At 40.1% G+C, this 15,283-nt stretch overlaps 2 protein-coding genes across 3 annotated transcripts in view; one reads left to right on the top strand and one right to left on the bottom strand.

Annotated features, from left to right (window-relative positions):
• Positions 1 to 336: 336 nt before the first annotated feature.
• nipsnap3a (nipsnap homolog 3A (C. elegans)) lies at positions 337 to 3,644 on the top strand. Of its 2 annotated transcripts, none has more exons than XM_057349143.1 (6): positions 337 to 491; positions 1,897 to 2,104; positions 2,194 to 2,355; positions 2,530 to 2,679; positions 2,759 to 2,845; positions 3,116 to 3,644. In XM_057349143.1, the coding sequence occupies exons 1-6, from the start codon at positions 396 to 398 to the stop codon at positions 3,190 to 3,192; spliced, it is 780 nt and encodes a 259-aa protein (XP_057205126.1). In that variant the 5' UTR covers positions 337 to 395; the 3' UTR covers positions 3,193 to 3,644. The 2 variants fall into 2 exon arrangements, with proteins under 2 accessions (XP_057205126.1, XP_057205125.1); XM_057349142.1 differs by having other exon boundaries at positions 1,894 to 2,104.
• A 169-nt stretch (positions 3,645 to 3,813) lies between these two features.
• Positions 3,814 to 15,283, bottom strand: part of abca1b (ATP-binding cassette, sub-family A (ABC1), member 1B) — a 32,303-nt gene continuing 20,833 nt past the window's right edge. Inside the window, exons 18-47 of the mRNA XM_057349141.1 lie at positions 15,034 to 15,208; positions 14,814 to 14,945; positions 14,574 to 14,713; positions 14,000 to 14,137; positions 13,689 to 13,909; positions 13,531 to 13,606; positions 13,197 to 13,435; positions 13,066 to 13,114; positions 12,856 to 12,975; positions 12,032 to 12,180; positions 11,817 to 11,941; positions 11,634 to 11,732; positions 11,252 to 11,536; positions 11,025 to 11,163; positions 10,853 to 10,933; positions 10,595 to 10,764; positions 10,332 to 10,509; positions 10,121 to 10,236; positions 9,854 to 9,998; positions 9,626 to 9,749; positions 9,417 to 9,546; positions 9,195 to 9,315; positions 8,515 to 8,577; positions 8,320 to 8,426; positions 8,058 to 8,199; positions 7,562 to 7,696; positions 7,017 to 7,120; positions 6,636 to 6,728; positions 6,217 to 6,460; positions 3,814 to 5,255 (exon numbers count right to left, since the gene is read on the bottom strand). Of these exons, the coding sequence (XP_057205124.1) occupies positions 5,112 to 5,255; positions 6,217 to 6,460; positions 6,636 to 6,728; positions 7,017 to 7,120; positions 7,562 to 7,696; positions 8,058 to 8,199; positions 8,320 to 8,426; positions 8,515 to 8,577; positions 9,195 to 9,315; positions 9,417 to 9,546; positions 9,626 to 9,749; positions 9,854 to 9,998; positions 10,121 to 10,236; positions 10,332 to 10,509; positions 10,595 to 10,764; positions 10,853 to 10,933; positions 11,025 to 11,163; positions 11,252 to 11,536; positions 11,634 to 11,732; positions 11,817 to 11,941; positions 12,032 to 12,180; positions 12,856 to 12,975; positions 13,066 to 13,114; positions 13,197 to 13,435; positions 13,531 to 13,606; positions 13,689 to 13,909; positions 14,000 to 14,137; positions 14,574 to 14,713; positions 14,814 to 14,945; positions 15,034 to 15,208 (4,184 nt within the window). The 3' untranslated portion in view covers positions 3,814 to 5,111. The remainder of the gene's footprint in view (positions 5,256 to 6,216; positions 6,461 to 6,635; positions 6,729 to 7,016; positions 7,121 to 7,561; positions 7,697 to 8,057; positions 8,200 to 8,319; positions 8,427 to 8,514; positions 8,578 to 9,194; positions 9,316 to 9,416; positions 9,547 to 9,625; positions 9,750 to 9,853; positions 9,999 to 10,120; positions 10,237 to 10,331; positions 10,510 to 10,594; positions 10,765 to 10,852; positions 10,934 to 11,024; positions 11,164 to 11,251; positions 11,537 to 11,633; positions 11,733 to 11,816; positions 11,942 to 12,031; positions 12,181 to 12,855; positions 12,976 to 13,065; positions 13,115 to 13,196; positions 13,436 to 13,530; positions 13,607 to 13,688; positions 13,910 to 13,999; positions 14,138 to 14,573; positions 14,714 to 14,813; positions 14,946 to 15,033; positions 15,209 to 15,283) is intronic.

Raw genomic sequence — 15,283 nt, 5'->3', positions numbered from 1 at the left:
ATTGGTGATATATTGTACTATACAATGGTAATATACAATTCCACACATTTTGGTTTCAATATATGGAACTGTATTCTTTAATATTTTGCATTATTATTTTCAACTAGGCCTATATTTTTGTTTCGTAAGGAAATACATACATGTGCTCTTGCACTAACACATTTCAATAAAATATATGCTGAAAAGAACTTCCCTACAATGCATATAAAATGTCACTTTTTAAAATTAAATTTAATATGATTTGTGCATTTAAAAAAAAATCCACAGCACGGACAGAAGCTGAATGGGTTCATATGCGTTTCCATTAATAAATACTTTTCGGCTTCCGTAGTGAACTTCGTTCCGAGTTGCACGTTTGACTTGTATTTTTGTCTCTCTACAGTTGTAGATACATCATGACGCTCGTTATGAGCAAAATGATACAGTGGCGTACCGCGTTGCAGAATGCGTCAGTTTACGCAAAACACTGCCTCTTGAAAAGCCGGCCTGAGGTGAGTTTTATTTCTTCATTTGTCTTTTTATTTCCGTTGTAAATAACTACTCTCTAACAAAAACAAAACATTAAATTGACAAACGCTTAAAGTGAAAGTGTTTTAATTTGTTTTGGAATAAAAAACAAGCGTCACTATTTCGGGGGGAGTGTGTCAGAGAACGCCCACCATTGTCAAGCCTATGATCACATAACACTGTTTGTATGACCTTGGTAATGTTACAAAACAATTACGTAAGCATTACAAAAGGTCGAGTTTAAACGTTCATAAGTCAACATTTCGTTCAGTTTACTCGTGTGATGAATGTCATGTTATGAATATGAATGTTCTAGTGTTAACGTACATGGTCATCGTATTCCTCGTGTCTGTGTCCTGGTTGTCCTGTTATAACCTTCAAGTCTGAGACAACAACAAAAAATAGTTGTCTTGTTAAAAAGATTAGCACAGTATATATGTATTGAGACGTTAGAAGTATAGTTCACCCCAAAATGAAAATTCTTTCATCGTTTACTCACTTTAATGTCATTCCAAATCTGTATGAATTTCTTTCTTTAGCAGAACACCGATAATACAGAATATATTTTAAAGAATGTTGATAACCAAACTACATGGACCCCCACTGACTTAAAATGTATGGGCACAAAGCCTCAATTTCTCAAAACATCTTGCTTTGTGTTCCATTGAACGAAGAGTCATAGACAGAGTTTGAACGGCGTGAGGGTGAATAAAGGATGACAGGATTTATGTTTTTGGGTGAACTAGAGTAGTTGCTTACATATTATTTTTTTAGGAGAGAGTTGTTTTTAATTCCCTTTTTATCATTGTGTAATACAGTATATGTTTAATTGCAATACCAAAAGATTTTAAAGTAAAAGCTTTAAAAAGCTTTAAGCTTTTAAAGCTTAGAAGTATACGGTTTGAGCTTTGTACTTTCGGCAGGCCTTATATCACAGAATGCAAACATTGTGGTTTATCTTTAACATGAAGTTTCAAGGTTTTTAGAATGTGGTGTCCTCCAAACAAACAATGATAGTTTTGAATAGTGGGCTTTAATTAAATGTGCACCATGAAACATAAAAATAAAAAACAACACATTTCTAAACAAAATGCTTTTTAAAATTTAAACCTAAATTCGTGAAGAGTTACAGGTTTCTCATTAGCATTGTCAAACATTGATATCATTGTGGTTTCATTTCCAACAATGACCACATGGTGTCACTAGCGGATTATTTTCTTTGGCTCTTGCTGTGATATGATATATGACGCTTTTAGTTGTAGTAAATGACCACAAGGTGTCACTAGCCGATTGTTTGCTTTAAATCCAGCTTTAGTCTGTGACATAGGTGTTCGTTTCTAATAATGACCACAGGGTGTCACTAGGGGATTGTTTTATATTTTTAAGCAGCTCAGGGCATCAATCTCCACTGGGCCGAGGCAGCAGAATGGAACCTTCTATGAGTTCCGCACCTATTTCATCCAACCCCATCTCAATTCTGCTTTTCTCAAATTGACCAATGAGAAGATCACCCTTCGGACCTCCCATTCAGAACTCCTTGGCTACTGGACTGTGGAATATGGGGGTCTCAATCAGGTTTTCCACATCTGGAAGTATGGTGAGAACTATACTTCTGCTGAATTGTTCAACTCTGCAACTCTCTTCAGTGCTTAATAAGGGCAACCCCCTTGCTATAATGTTGTTTAGACAGCTATGCCCAGCGGGCATCTGTGCGGGCAGCCCTGGCTCAGGACTCCAGCTGGATAGATCAGTACATATCTAAAGCCATGCCCATGTTGACCTCTCAGGATAATGAAGTGACATACCTCGTACCTTGGAGTCAAATTCAGAAGCCACCCAAAGAGGGAGGTGAGAACTTGTGTGTCTATATTTGTGTCTGTGTGTTTGTCCTTATGTTTGTATTTGAAATACAGTAGATGATTGTTTGTTAGAGGCTGTGTTTCTTAGTTGGATCAGACTTTTTTGTGACCTCATGAACCAGTTTGACTTACCTAAAGGTTTTAAATGTTTCATTTACTGAAGGTGTTTATGAGCTGGCTACTTTCCAGTTGAAGCCGGGGGGCCCGGCGGTGTGGGGTCAGGTGTTTCAGAAAGCAGTAGGTACCCGCACAGGATCAGGGTACGCCCACTCAGTGGGTGTTTTTCACTCTGAATTTGGGCAACTTAATCGAGGTACGTAATAGACAATTAAGAAAGCGAATATACTTTATATAATATAATAAAAATACTCAGATCTGTCTTGTCTGCACAGTGCAAGTTTTATGGTGGTATGAGAGCGCTGACCAGCGAGCAGCGCTACGACGGCACTCTCATGAAGATGCCAGAGTGGTGGCAGCAGGTACAGCTTTAGTTTGGCTTATTGCACCAGATGGTCATACAGTGATTGTAAGAGTATTTGGGGAAAATTCATTTTGCCTTTAGGTTGGGTGTGGGGTAAAAAAGTAACAACAAAAATTGGCCACACGTCCTAACATGTATCTAAAAGCTTTAAGTAATAAACTTTGTGCAAAATCCAGCACATTGTTGATTTTTGATGACACAATTGGTTTGTTTTCACGCTGTACATCCATATTTATGTTATAAATGTCACTCTTTTGTTTTTCTCCAGTAAGGGAGAGTTCTGCATATCTGGTGTCACAGAAGAACAAACTCATGTTCCCCTGTGCATTCTCACCACTGAAATAGCCTGGACTCGGTTTGATGGGACTTTGAGACTCCAAATGAAAGACAAATAAATGAACTGATTCAGATGATGCAGTAAAGACGAGCTGGTCTCTTGACATTTCGTTTTCAAAAGTCCCTGTTGTGTCCATCATTGAACAAAACTATTTCCTCCCTGAAAGCCTCAAACTTTTCCAGAAACTGTTCAGTGAGTGGTATGTGCATGTCATCTCATCCCTCTACAATAAATGATTCCATGTCTGTTAGATTTGATAGATATTCATGCCTTTATCAATCGTTAACTTACATTTAGCATAAATTGGATTTCTGCATGGATTTAATTTATTGATAATGTGCGAAACACTGGAAAAGAGAAAGAATTCTTCATGTGTGAACTCTGGAGGGAATAGCGCACGTGTGTGTCATAACCTAATATGTGAATAGAGCAATAAAAAAAAACATTTATTTTCTCTTTATCTGGACCGACCTTTTGTGTGTTCTCTTCAAATGTGTTGTTTGCCCTGTGTTTATAATGCTATAGGTTTGGAGAATTACGATGCCTTGTTGTGTTAGAAAAGAGATTGCATATAAAGCAGGTTGACATAAAAACTCATAACTTTAATTTCAACTGAAACAAATATTCGGTTTGTAGAAGTGGCATGTTTTTATTGTGTAAGTAAATACAGTAAGTGTACAAGGTGAGTAACAGACATCCCACGGCCAAACATTTGAAATGTAAACAGGTATGAAATGAATATTAATGTAAGACTTTTGTCTTTTTAGGGTTTGGTTTGTTCTGTCATTTAGGTCGAAAGAAAAACGTCAATACTTTGTCTGTGGAAAATCCAGTGCAAAATACATTTTCCAATTAAATTAATTCCAATTAACATATCAAGTAAAGTGCTTGGACAAAAGGCATCACTGTTGCCTGTTCCAAAATAATAACGGAAAGATCACACTTACTGTACTGAACGGCTTCTTACAACACAGCGGAAATAAAAAAGATCAAGGCAGAATTCTACTGTCCTGTTGAAAAACATTATTCCGGGCTAAGGTGGTTTCCAATGGCCAGGCTGGTTTGATCTGAAGATTTTAACGTGGTTTTGGCCACTGGAAGACCAGTAAGACTTTGTTCTTCATCTGTGTGAAGGACATACCAGGTGTGCTTTATCTAAAGAAGGCACATCACGTCTTTAATTTCCTTCCAACGACTTCTGGAGTGTCCAATACGATGTAATACAGTGTCAGTCGAGGTATTTGTTACATAGTGTGTAAAGCTTACTCATCTAAACCTTTTTTTTTATTAAAAAACCCTATAAAATCAATAATCACTTCTCTCATAGATTCTGATTGCAGCGAGGCACTCTTTGATAGTATTAAATAATGCCCCTTTTTTAAAAACACTTTTAAAAACATCTAAAACAACTTCTGACTTATAAATAAAGACATAACAAGCAAAATCTATTTACCATGGTACAATTTGCAGTTTAGCCCTGGGCCACGCAAATGATTGTGATTCTTCAGCATGACATTTTTCAGCTTTCTAATCTTAAGAAAATAAAATACAAAGACACTGACCCTGAATTCTTGATCATTGGCATTTTCCCATGGGCCTGAATCATCATCGGTCACATCTCTGCCAACAACTGCGCAAAATACAGTCTGTGTGCAGTTTGCATCAAAAGAAATAATGGCAGGTTTTCAAGTTTAACACTGCGTGTCTCGCACACAGCCATGCTAAAAACTCAAGAAGTCTATTATTTTCTGCATTGCCTTGCATTGAGTATCCTGGCTGCGGCCTCTGCCTCTCAGCTGACCCAAGGACTTTATCTTCAGATGGAGGTCGGACTGGCAGAGTGCAGCACAAAGGCCACAAAAACATTGTGAAATGTGTGGAATCCATTGGCTCCAGTTTAGCTTGTAGTGTAAAGAGAAATCCCAGCTCACACAAAGCTTTCTTTTGGCTTCTCCATATTCTCTACATGAGACAGTGGGTTCAGTAATGCCATGTTAACCCCCGTCTCTTTACGACGAATGGAGTTGTCGCAGTGATCGTCACTTTGGTCTTTGGCAAAGTTAACAAACACCTGTGGATGGAGAAGAAAAACGTTTAGTCACACCGAATCACACACAGTATGCAAAATATTTTTGCTATGATATTAGTTTATGACAGGGGTTCCCAACCTTTTTGACCCCAAGGACCCCCCCCATTGTATTCAGCAATATACAAAGGCCCCACTCACAAAAACTCCAAATTTCTACACAATTAAATATTTTAGAACTTGACAATCACTGGGAAAATGTTTATTCATTATAAAAATGGCAAAATACTAAGAAATATCTTGTTTTTTTTTTTTCGTTTTAAAAACACTCCTTTTGTCTCATTTAAAAATTTTAGTCATCTTGAGGCCCCCTTCTGTGCCACGGCCCCCCATTGAGAACCGCTGGTTTATGGTATTTAGACATGAACGACAGGTTCTGGGAATGTTTTATGGGTATTGAAGCATATGTAGATTTTTTTTTTTTTTTTAGATTCAACTTTATTGTCATTGCACATGTACAAGTACAAGGCAACGAAATGTGACCTCTGCATTTAACCCATCCAGAGAGTAGTGAACACACGCACAGCAAGTGGTGAACACACGTACCCCCGGAGCAGTGGGCAGCTATCACTGCAGCGCCCGGGGAGCAAGTAGGGGTAAGGTGCCTTGCTCAAGGGCACCTCAGTTGTTACCCGCCGGCCCTGAGAATCCAACCGGCAACCTTCTGGTCACGAGTCCGACTCTCTAACCATTAGGTCACAACTGCCCCCACGTACCACATAAACCTCATAAATGGACAACTTATCTAAATTGTAACTGTAAATATTTAAATGTTATTATATGTCCTTAATATGATCCGTTTTCCAAAGAAAAGTCTTCATGTTTGTATAAAAATGCTTAATGAACAGACTTCTTTTGGCTGTATTTTCTCTTTTCTCCAGCAGGGGTCACCACACGCACGAGAACAGATGAAGCGCAAAGCTTCAGTGTTGAAAACGACCCTCACCTGGTCCAGAGTGGTCTGGGACACAGAATAATCTTCTATCCTGAGAAACTCTTTGTTCTTAGCGAGGATGCTGAAGATGTGAGCGAGGGACGTGAGGGAAGAGGAGAGCTGGTACTGGAGCATGTTTCGATGTTTCTCTTTCAAAGTGCTGCCGGGTAGCTCGCTCTCGATAAACTTCATTACAGGCTGAAGGTCAGGATCTGGACCGGCGACCCTCAGAATGATGGTGTACCCATCACCAAATCTGAAAAATTTGAAGAAAGAGCAAAACTGTACAGTCACACATATTCTCTACATAGGTATTTTAGTTAAATAATAACAGAATTTCCATGTCCAGCTTCCTGTAAACTGCACGTTTGTTTGTTTCGGGTTTATACATTTGCAAGTCACAGTCTCATGAATGTTATTTGAGAACTTACCTGTTCTTCAGGTGTTGGACGCTGCCCAGACAGCGGAACCGGCCATTCACCATGATGGCCATTCTAGTGCACAGAGCTTCACATTCCTCCATGCTGAGAGAAAACGGCACAGGTTAGCACGAGTGCCCGTAAAGAAAGGACACATAGTGGAAAACAAAGTGTTCACAAAGCTTTCGAATGCTGTCGGCACAATGAGGGTTAACAGGTGTTGCCACATCAAAATGTTTCATCGTGTTTTAAAAGTTGAATGTTGAGTTCATCATGCATCTTGCTAACTATACGCCTACTAATACTCTGTTAGTCAAAGCTTCAAACACTGCTAGTATTTGCCCATTGTATCATTCAGTACTCGTGCATGTGGAAATATGGAGTGAGTTTTACCTATGTGAGGTAAGCACAACAGAGCGGCCCTCTTTGATGACACTGTGGATGCAGTCCCACAACGCCCGCCGGGCTTTGGGGTCCATGCCTGTGGTGGGCTCATCCTGTAACCAAGAGACAGCGGGTTAAGCAAGAAACACTTAATCATTCCATATAATTCCAATAATTGAATCAAATAAAGCCATCCCTCTTCCTAACACGTGTGTCGCACACTCAAGTGAACCAAAACACACTCCTAACGTTCAACATGGAGATTAAGCTCTCATAGCGTGGCCTTTGTGTAATCGACACACTATGAGGCCTTATAGGGAAAGGGTACGGAGTTCAGGGTAATTCAGCTCTGGGGGTGTTATGATGCTGAACGTCTAATACAAGCAGAAGAGGAAACCCAGCCGAGAGAATAATCAAACAGCGATCTTATGATCCAGATTTATGTTGTTTTTGTAGATTCATTCGCAGCCGTTCACCCGTGGAGGCACAACACTTGAGCCAGGTGTGTGTGTGTGTGTGTGTGTGTGTGTGTGTGTTGGAGGAAATACACATACCAGGAAGACCACTGGAGGAGCTCCTATGAGAGATATGGCTGTGGAGAGTTTGCGCATGTTGCCACCGCTGTAGCTTCCGGCGTTTTTGTCCACATACTTCACGAGACCCAGTTTGCGGATTCCCCATTCGGCCACCTGTACGAGAGGTAAAACATCAATTAAAAGGTCACGTTTCACTGCAAAATCTAAAGTATTTAAATTGTCATGAGTATTGTGATGAGGAAGTTCGCCTATTTGTAAATACTTTTATTTGAACAATACCACATTTTTCACATTACGGTCATAAGAATCTTTTGTTGCATTATGGGAATATTGTCATCATGTGTCTAACGGTTCCTAAAATAGAAGGGAAGCATAATATCTCATATTTTTCATTTGATGTCTTGGAAATGTCTTGGTTTTGTAGGGTTTGGATTTTCCCTTAAGGTCATATTGCATTAAACAATCTTTTTCAAATATGTTCATATTTATTGTACTTTATCTGTATTATTCTCACCTCACAAACTTCCTCCTCGGGTACGCCACGCAGAATAGCATAGAATTCCAGGTGTTCTCGTCCGGTTAGGAGGTCATTAATGGCATCAAACTGAGGGCAGTAGCCCATATTCTGATGAACTTCATCAATTTCTCTGAGAATACTGGAAAACAAACAACAGCATGAACCAACAGCGTCAATATCAATGTCAGGTTATTCTAAATAAATGAAATATGTCAAGCTGCCACGATGTAGTGTATGTTGTTTATTGAGATGAACTCACCTCTTCCCTGCTAAGAAAGCTTCACCTTTAGTGACCATAGAATCACCCGTCAGCATTTTAAAAGTACTTGTTTTTCCAGCTCCGTTGACCCCGAGGAGACCAAAACACTGAAACATAAATGACACAGCTGTCAGTTTGTGCTTTTATAGAAGTCAGCAAGAAGATCATTCGATGGAGACGGCTGTCATGAATTACCTCTCCTGGAGGAATGCCTACACAGAGACGATCCACAGCAGGTTTCTCCTTCCTCTTATACACCTGTAAGACAAAACATGAAAGTTTGATGAAGGTGTCTTGTATTTTTTACAATGGACATTTTTTCCCCATTGCATACAGTCTCTATGCCAACATGAACAACATTTTACATCATTTTATATTATTGCATATATTTAAGCTTAAAGGGATAGTTCACCCAAAAATGAAAATGCTGTCATCATTTACTCATCTTCGAGTTGTTCCAAATGTGTATACATTTCTTTGTTGTGATGAACACAGAAGAAAGATATTTGGAAGAATGCTTATAACCAAACAGATCTCGACCCCCATTGACTCCCATAGTGGGACAATTACTTTATCATTTTTGCTGTTGTGTTGAACACAAAAGAAGACATTTTGAAGAATGTAGGACAGCAAACAGTTCTGGGGCACTTTTGATTACCATTGTAATTTTTCCTACTATGGGAGTCAATGGGGGTCGAGATCTGTTTGGTTACAAGCATTCTTCCAAATATCTTTCTCTGTGTTCATCAGAACGAAGAAATGTATACCTTTTTGGAACAACTCGAGGGTGAGTAAATGATGACAGAATTTTCATTTTTGGGTGAAGTATCCCTTTAAATTCATCCAGGTGCCCTGTGATCCTGTTGTCTTCTGACCTTAGTGAGTTGTCGAAGTTCCAGAATGTCTCCTTGACCAGCTCCGCTGACAATCCTCTGCCTCTCTCTGGCAACATCCTCATCTTCTTCTCCAATCGGACTCAGCTTGGCACTAAAAGACCTGCAAAAATTGTTAACCAATTGTTTTAGATGTTTGAGATTAACTGGTGCACACAGTTCCTATAAACTGAATTTCACTGCGGCTATATTGATGATACGTACTTTGGTTTAAAGAAGAAACGGTATTGGATGAGGACAGTGAAGATGAAGAAGACGACTCCTTCAACCGCCATGGCAAATAAATTCTTGCCCACCATGTCCCACTCCAGCGGAGAACGGAAACGGTCCTCACCTGACGGAAGACAAAAACGTTTATCACGCCCAAATTCTCAGATCTGTCTCAAAACATTTGTCATTTTAGCTAGTCTTACCAAATCTCTCCATGGCGTCAGCCATGGCTTGGTTCTTCACCATGTCAATGAGACCTCGCCCGAGGCAAAAATGGGGGAAGATCAATAAAACGTTCTTCAGGATGTCATTAATGCCACCAATCTCCTATGGAAGACGAGAGGAGAGAACCAGTCAGAAATGGGCATGTGATGTCACTTTTACACTCAGACGTAATGACGTCAGAACAGAACGAGGAATTGAATTCTTACGTTATTTCCAAACAGCTCCATTACGAAAGTAGAGATGCTGCCGTTGATCCCAATGAGAATGTTGACTCTTGTGAGAACCACGTAAGCTGTGCTGGGGATTTTGAATAAGAAGGACGCTGGGTACATGAGAGGAGTAATGGAAAATCTGAGAAGACAAACGAAGATCATCATTTTCATTTGATGTATGGGATATACAGTATTGTCATTAGCTACACGACGATCGTCTAGTAGTATTAGATGAGCTTTACAGAAATCTGCTTTACTTACCCATAGAGAAGCAGGAGAAGAGCAAGAACGGGCAGGTTGGTGGCAGACACGTATGATTTTTGTTGGAAGCAGACAAAGATCAAGATGACTAGAGTAGCGGGAACAACGTAATTGCACTGTATCAATAAAACAAAACAAGGACTTTTGATTAGTAGCATTCTTATTTGGAGAGAGGTGCATTGTGGGATACGGATGAGGTGCAGCCACTGACCATATCCCAGAGAAAGTTGGCCTGCCAGTAAAGGTACGGTTGAACTCCACTGATAAACTGCATGTGCTTGGCCTTATTCACTCGCTCCTGAATGAGGAAGACCACGAAGCTGGCAGGAACGAAGGACATGGCGAAGATCACGCAGATGGACACCAACACATCCACAGAGGTAGTCATTCTGAAAAGGCATAATTGATTAGTAAGACCTAGTAAAGCCCTTGTCTTATAAAGTAACAAAGTATAAATGACGTTTTTTTGCTTACAGTGCGACTTGAGAGAGCTGCTCTTTGGTCAGATTGAGCGGATGGTTAAATGCAGTGATGCCAAACTGACGGGGGTCTTTACCAGGTGGTAAGTTGGCACGCAAGATACCGTTGTTCATAACATTTAGAAAAGCTCCAATACTGTGCCAGCCCTTGTTATTGAACCATATCTAAAAATAATAACACCACCTATTAGAACTCATATTGGCTTTAATAAACAATACAATATAATATCTTTCAAATGTATTAGTCACTCACCTTGACATTATTTTTGGTGTCCAGCCCATTGATAAAGGAAGACAGACTGCTCAAGAAACGATCGGCTGCAGAGCCTGAGTTCTGAAGATCGAGAAGAAACACATCATGGACTGTTCCAGATTTTTATGAACATTTCATCATTTTTATGAAAAGGGTTTGTGTTTCGACTTGCCTTCTTCAGCTGAAAGATCTGCCTGACCCGAGAGATTGCATCATCGATCTCTTCAGCGGGCGGAAGGACCTGAGTGCTTCTCGCACCCAGTGAAAATCCTCCGTACCTGAATTCGTTCACCCAGATTTTGTTCTTCAAGCTGTAAGAAAAGAAACGTTAATGAGCACATTGAGGTGGAACCGCGAGCGTCAAAACATATGATTGCACAAATAGGGCCTTCACTGTACCTTTTCCCAATGATCTGCACGTAGGTTTTCACGAGGTAGTCTGAGATGTTTCGCCCTGTCAGATTTTGGAGTGTATCCATTTGGCTGATCTTAATCTGTGGAGGTGAAAGTCCACCGGCCCCTGCGGGGCATTCTGGGAGCATCTTCTTCTTGCCATCACGGCTGCACTCACAAGCAGGAGACGGATTGTCCATGGTCCAGTTTGACGTCCGGAAAATGTCAGAAACGCTCTCTGGAAGGTCTGGAGTGGACCAGTCCTCATCTCCCATCGTACAAGGTGCGTCACTGAAAAATCACGACAGAAGATTCATTTTTTCATCATTAAACGTTATGAGCAGAATTTGACTAAATTGCAACCTCATTTAATATAGAAGTTACTTACGGAACGGGTTCACCTTCCATGCATCGTGTTCCAAAACCAGGGTCATCCATTAAAGCGCCGAGTAATTTTTGTGTGCTTATGTCATCAGGTGCATCATCACTGAAACCAGAGCGATGCTGAATTAGTCAAAATTATTTTGTGACTATATATATTCTCATGTGGAAAAATGGTGTCTGTATGTACCTGATGAATGTGAATTGCTCCTCATACATCCATGGATTCAGAGCCAGACTGGGATATTTTCCAAAAGGGGGAACAATAAGACTGAAAACAAGCGCGATGCACACAAACACAGCAGGAAGTACAATCTGCAAGAAAAAATAAAAGTCGATCAAAACTGAACCGCGTGTGTAATTTTCATTGACTACATTTTCCATAATTCAGAGGCATTTATTCACCTGCGCAAAGAAGCCTTTCCTTGACCGACGAGCGTAAAGAAATCTCTTCCATAATAAAGCCACAAACTGCTGCCTCTTTAGACTCCAGCCTTTCACTTGATATGATCCTTTACCATCAGCAACACTCAAATGATCGGACTCTTTGGATTCTGTGAGAAAATAAATAATGCAAGTTAAGAAACAGGGCATTGAAAACCAATGAAATTGAATCAACATGATGGTAATACTTTTAAAAAGAGACTTTTTTTGGAACCTTACTATTATTACAGAAAAATATTAAGAGACCATTTTAAAGACCATTTTCTGTTTTTCTGAACTGACTATTTATAGGTATGTGTTTAGGTAAAATGCTTATTTTGTTTCATTCTGTAAACTACTAACAGTTTTTCTCCCAAATTTCAAATAAAATATTGTTTCTATTTGCATTTTTTCAGACCTCAAATACCACAAAGAAAACAAGGTCATATTCACTTTAAAGCAATACGACAGTAATATTTAAAAAATGTTGTGTGATAACCTAGATTTTTATGACAGTTTTCATGTGTCTTGTCATGCTGTCAGTCTTTCACATTGCTGCTGGATGACTTCATGTCACTCCTGAGGTTTGATTTTATTGAAATTCAACAAACACTGGACTGGAATGTCCACAATACATCTAGAAATGCTGATTTGAAATGAAAATATTTTTTTTACATTTTCATTTTGCAGATGCATTTATCTAAAGTGTTACAGTGCATTCTAGGTAGGTTTTATATACGTGTTCCCATGATCCGTGTCAGTATAGGAATACTGTAGAAAGAAATACATTGTTGTGGCTGGCGTACCTGGGTCAGCATCAGAATCATTGCTGTCAGAATTGTCATCTTCAGTCAGGGGTTTGAGGCAGCTCTGATGGTCCGCACCAAATGCATGTTGTCTGCGTCTGCGTATCGGCAGAGTTCCATCTATAACAAAAACACAAACACAATAAAATCTTTGCTCTTTACACTGCCTTTGTACGGTTTATTCAGGCTATAAATGAGCTAGAAATATACCGGAGATTTCTGTGTCAACCCCGCTATCTTCTGCCACTTTAAGGAAAATCTATAAAGAGAGAGAGAGCATAAATTACTTTCATAATATTCTTATTGATTGCAGATAAAAGGCGAGACGGAGTACACCGCACCTCTTCAAGTGTGGTATCTGACACTCCATAGCTTGAAATGCCCAGGTCAGCGAGGCGGTCATCCAGGTCGTGGAAGAGTTTAACAAAAGCACCATTTTTGGCAGACTCGTACGGCAACACATATGTGATCTCGTGACCAAGATCCTCCACCATTCGGGCAGCAGTAACGTGCTTGAGGATCAGACTGGTGATGAGGGACACATCTACAGGAACGACGGGAGATTCAGGCCACGTAGTTCCTGCATTGACATACAGACAGTAAAAGGTCGAGTTAGCATCAGTGCATAGGACTAACTGAAGATTTCCAAAATGCTGAGGTTTGGTGGTGTCTTACCAATCGCTGTGGCGGCTTCGCTCTCCTGGTCGCTTCCAAGACCAGCATCTGAACTGCTCTCTGATGTATCGTCTTCCTGCCGAACCAATGAAACAATGGTTTGGTTAAGCTTAACCATTGATCTATTCTCCATTAGGTTTACTTCATTAAGTACTTACTTTCTTAACAAAAGACACAGTGCTGCTTGAGTTTCTGCAGGAGCTGAGAGAAGCTTCTGCGTTCTTCTTCACCAGAGTAAGATAGTATCCCGTTCCCAGATGCGTCTTCAGAAAGAGAGAGGAGCCCACGCAGCAAAGCTTTCCATGGGAGATGATGGCAATGCGATCGCCCAGAATGTCCGCCTCATCCATGTGATGGGTGGAAAGGAGGATGGTACGACCTAAAAAACCCCCAAAGTGGTCAGTTTCGTCAGTTCTGACGTTATAGCGAAATATTAAGTATGATGTTCAAAAATGAAAGGGTGGATTACCTGCACGATACTTAAGAAGAAGGTCCCAGATGCCTCTGCGAGCATACGGGTCCACACCGGCTGTCGGCTCGTCCAGAATGACGACCTTTGACCCACCAACGAACGCAAGGGCTACGGAGAGTTTCCTTTGCATACCACCTGTGATAAATCACAAAAAAGACAATGTAAGTTTGCATCCAAACCAATTCTTTAAAGTTTTATTAATATTTCTAATGTTAATATTCTTAGTTTTCAAGGTTTGAGTTTTCATAATTTAGTTTTAGTTAAATCTTTAGACAATTTGTTTGTGCTTTTGCCATTTTATTATACTTATTTATTACAATTTTTTGAATATTACATTATATATTTAATTTGTTTTATTTCAGGTTAAGTGTAGTTCTGACTTAACAGTTTTTATCTATTTATTTATTTACAGTTAACAATTTTAGTGCCTTAACTCATTTCAGTTCCATCGATTCTAATTTTCGTTTAGATTTCAAATAATATTTAGGCCGTTATTTTAGTTGATGTCAAATGTTGAAATAGTTTTAGTAAACTATAAGAACCCAGCTCTAAAGATCACATAGGCACACACCTGACAACTGGCTTGTCCTCGATTTGCGTTTATGTGGAAGGCCGGTGTCGCCCAAGATCTGCTCCATCTCAGCCTTCACCTCCTCCTCTGACAGACCCTTCAGACGAGCGTAGAACCAGATGTGCTCCTCCACGGTCAACCTGACACATCCCAAGTCAAACAATATTTCAACTATCATTAGCAGAACTCTACGGATGCATCGGTCATCAATCAGTTTGCGTTTCTAAAGAAGGCACTTACATGCTGAAGAGGACGTTGTGTTGTGGACACACACCGAGGCTCTGTCTGATGGAGCTCAGCTCTGAGCGGATGTCTTTGCCCATGATGTAAGCGGTGCCAGAGGTCGGAGGAAAGAGGCCAGTCAGAATCGACCTGAAAGCATTGCATGGAAGGATGTGAGCTTATGGTCAGCTACTGTGAAATGATTCATATAATGCCCTCTGTTGACATGTTAACTGACATTGTGGTGGTTTTTCCAGCGCCGTTGTGGCCGAGGAATGAGGTTATCTGACCCTCATAGAAGCCGAGCGTCAAACCGTCCACCGCCAACTTCCTGCCGTGACGATACACCTTCACTAGATTCTCAATGTAAACTCCAAGCTCAAGGTGAGTGGGTTCCTCTTCAATGCAAACGGCTTTAAAAACAACGTAAGCATTCGTTTCATGCTGTTGTTAATCCTGGTTTGAACACACTTGAATAATTTTGTGGT

This window comes from Triplophysa rosa, linkage group LG13 (assembly GCF_024868665.1).
Source record: "Triplophysa rosa linkage group LG13, Trosa_1v2, whole genome shotgun sequence".
NCBI classification, from domain to species: Eukaryota; Metazoa; Chordata; class Actinopteri; order Cypriniformes; family Nemacheilidae; genus Triplophysa; species Triplophysa rosa.
The sequence above is the reverse complement of the archived record's forward strand: the minus strand, read 5'-3'. Positions and strand labels throughout refer to the sequence as shown.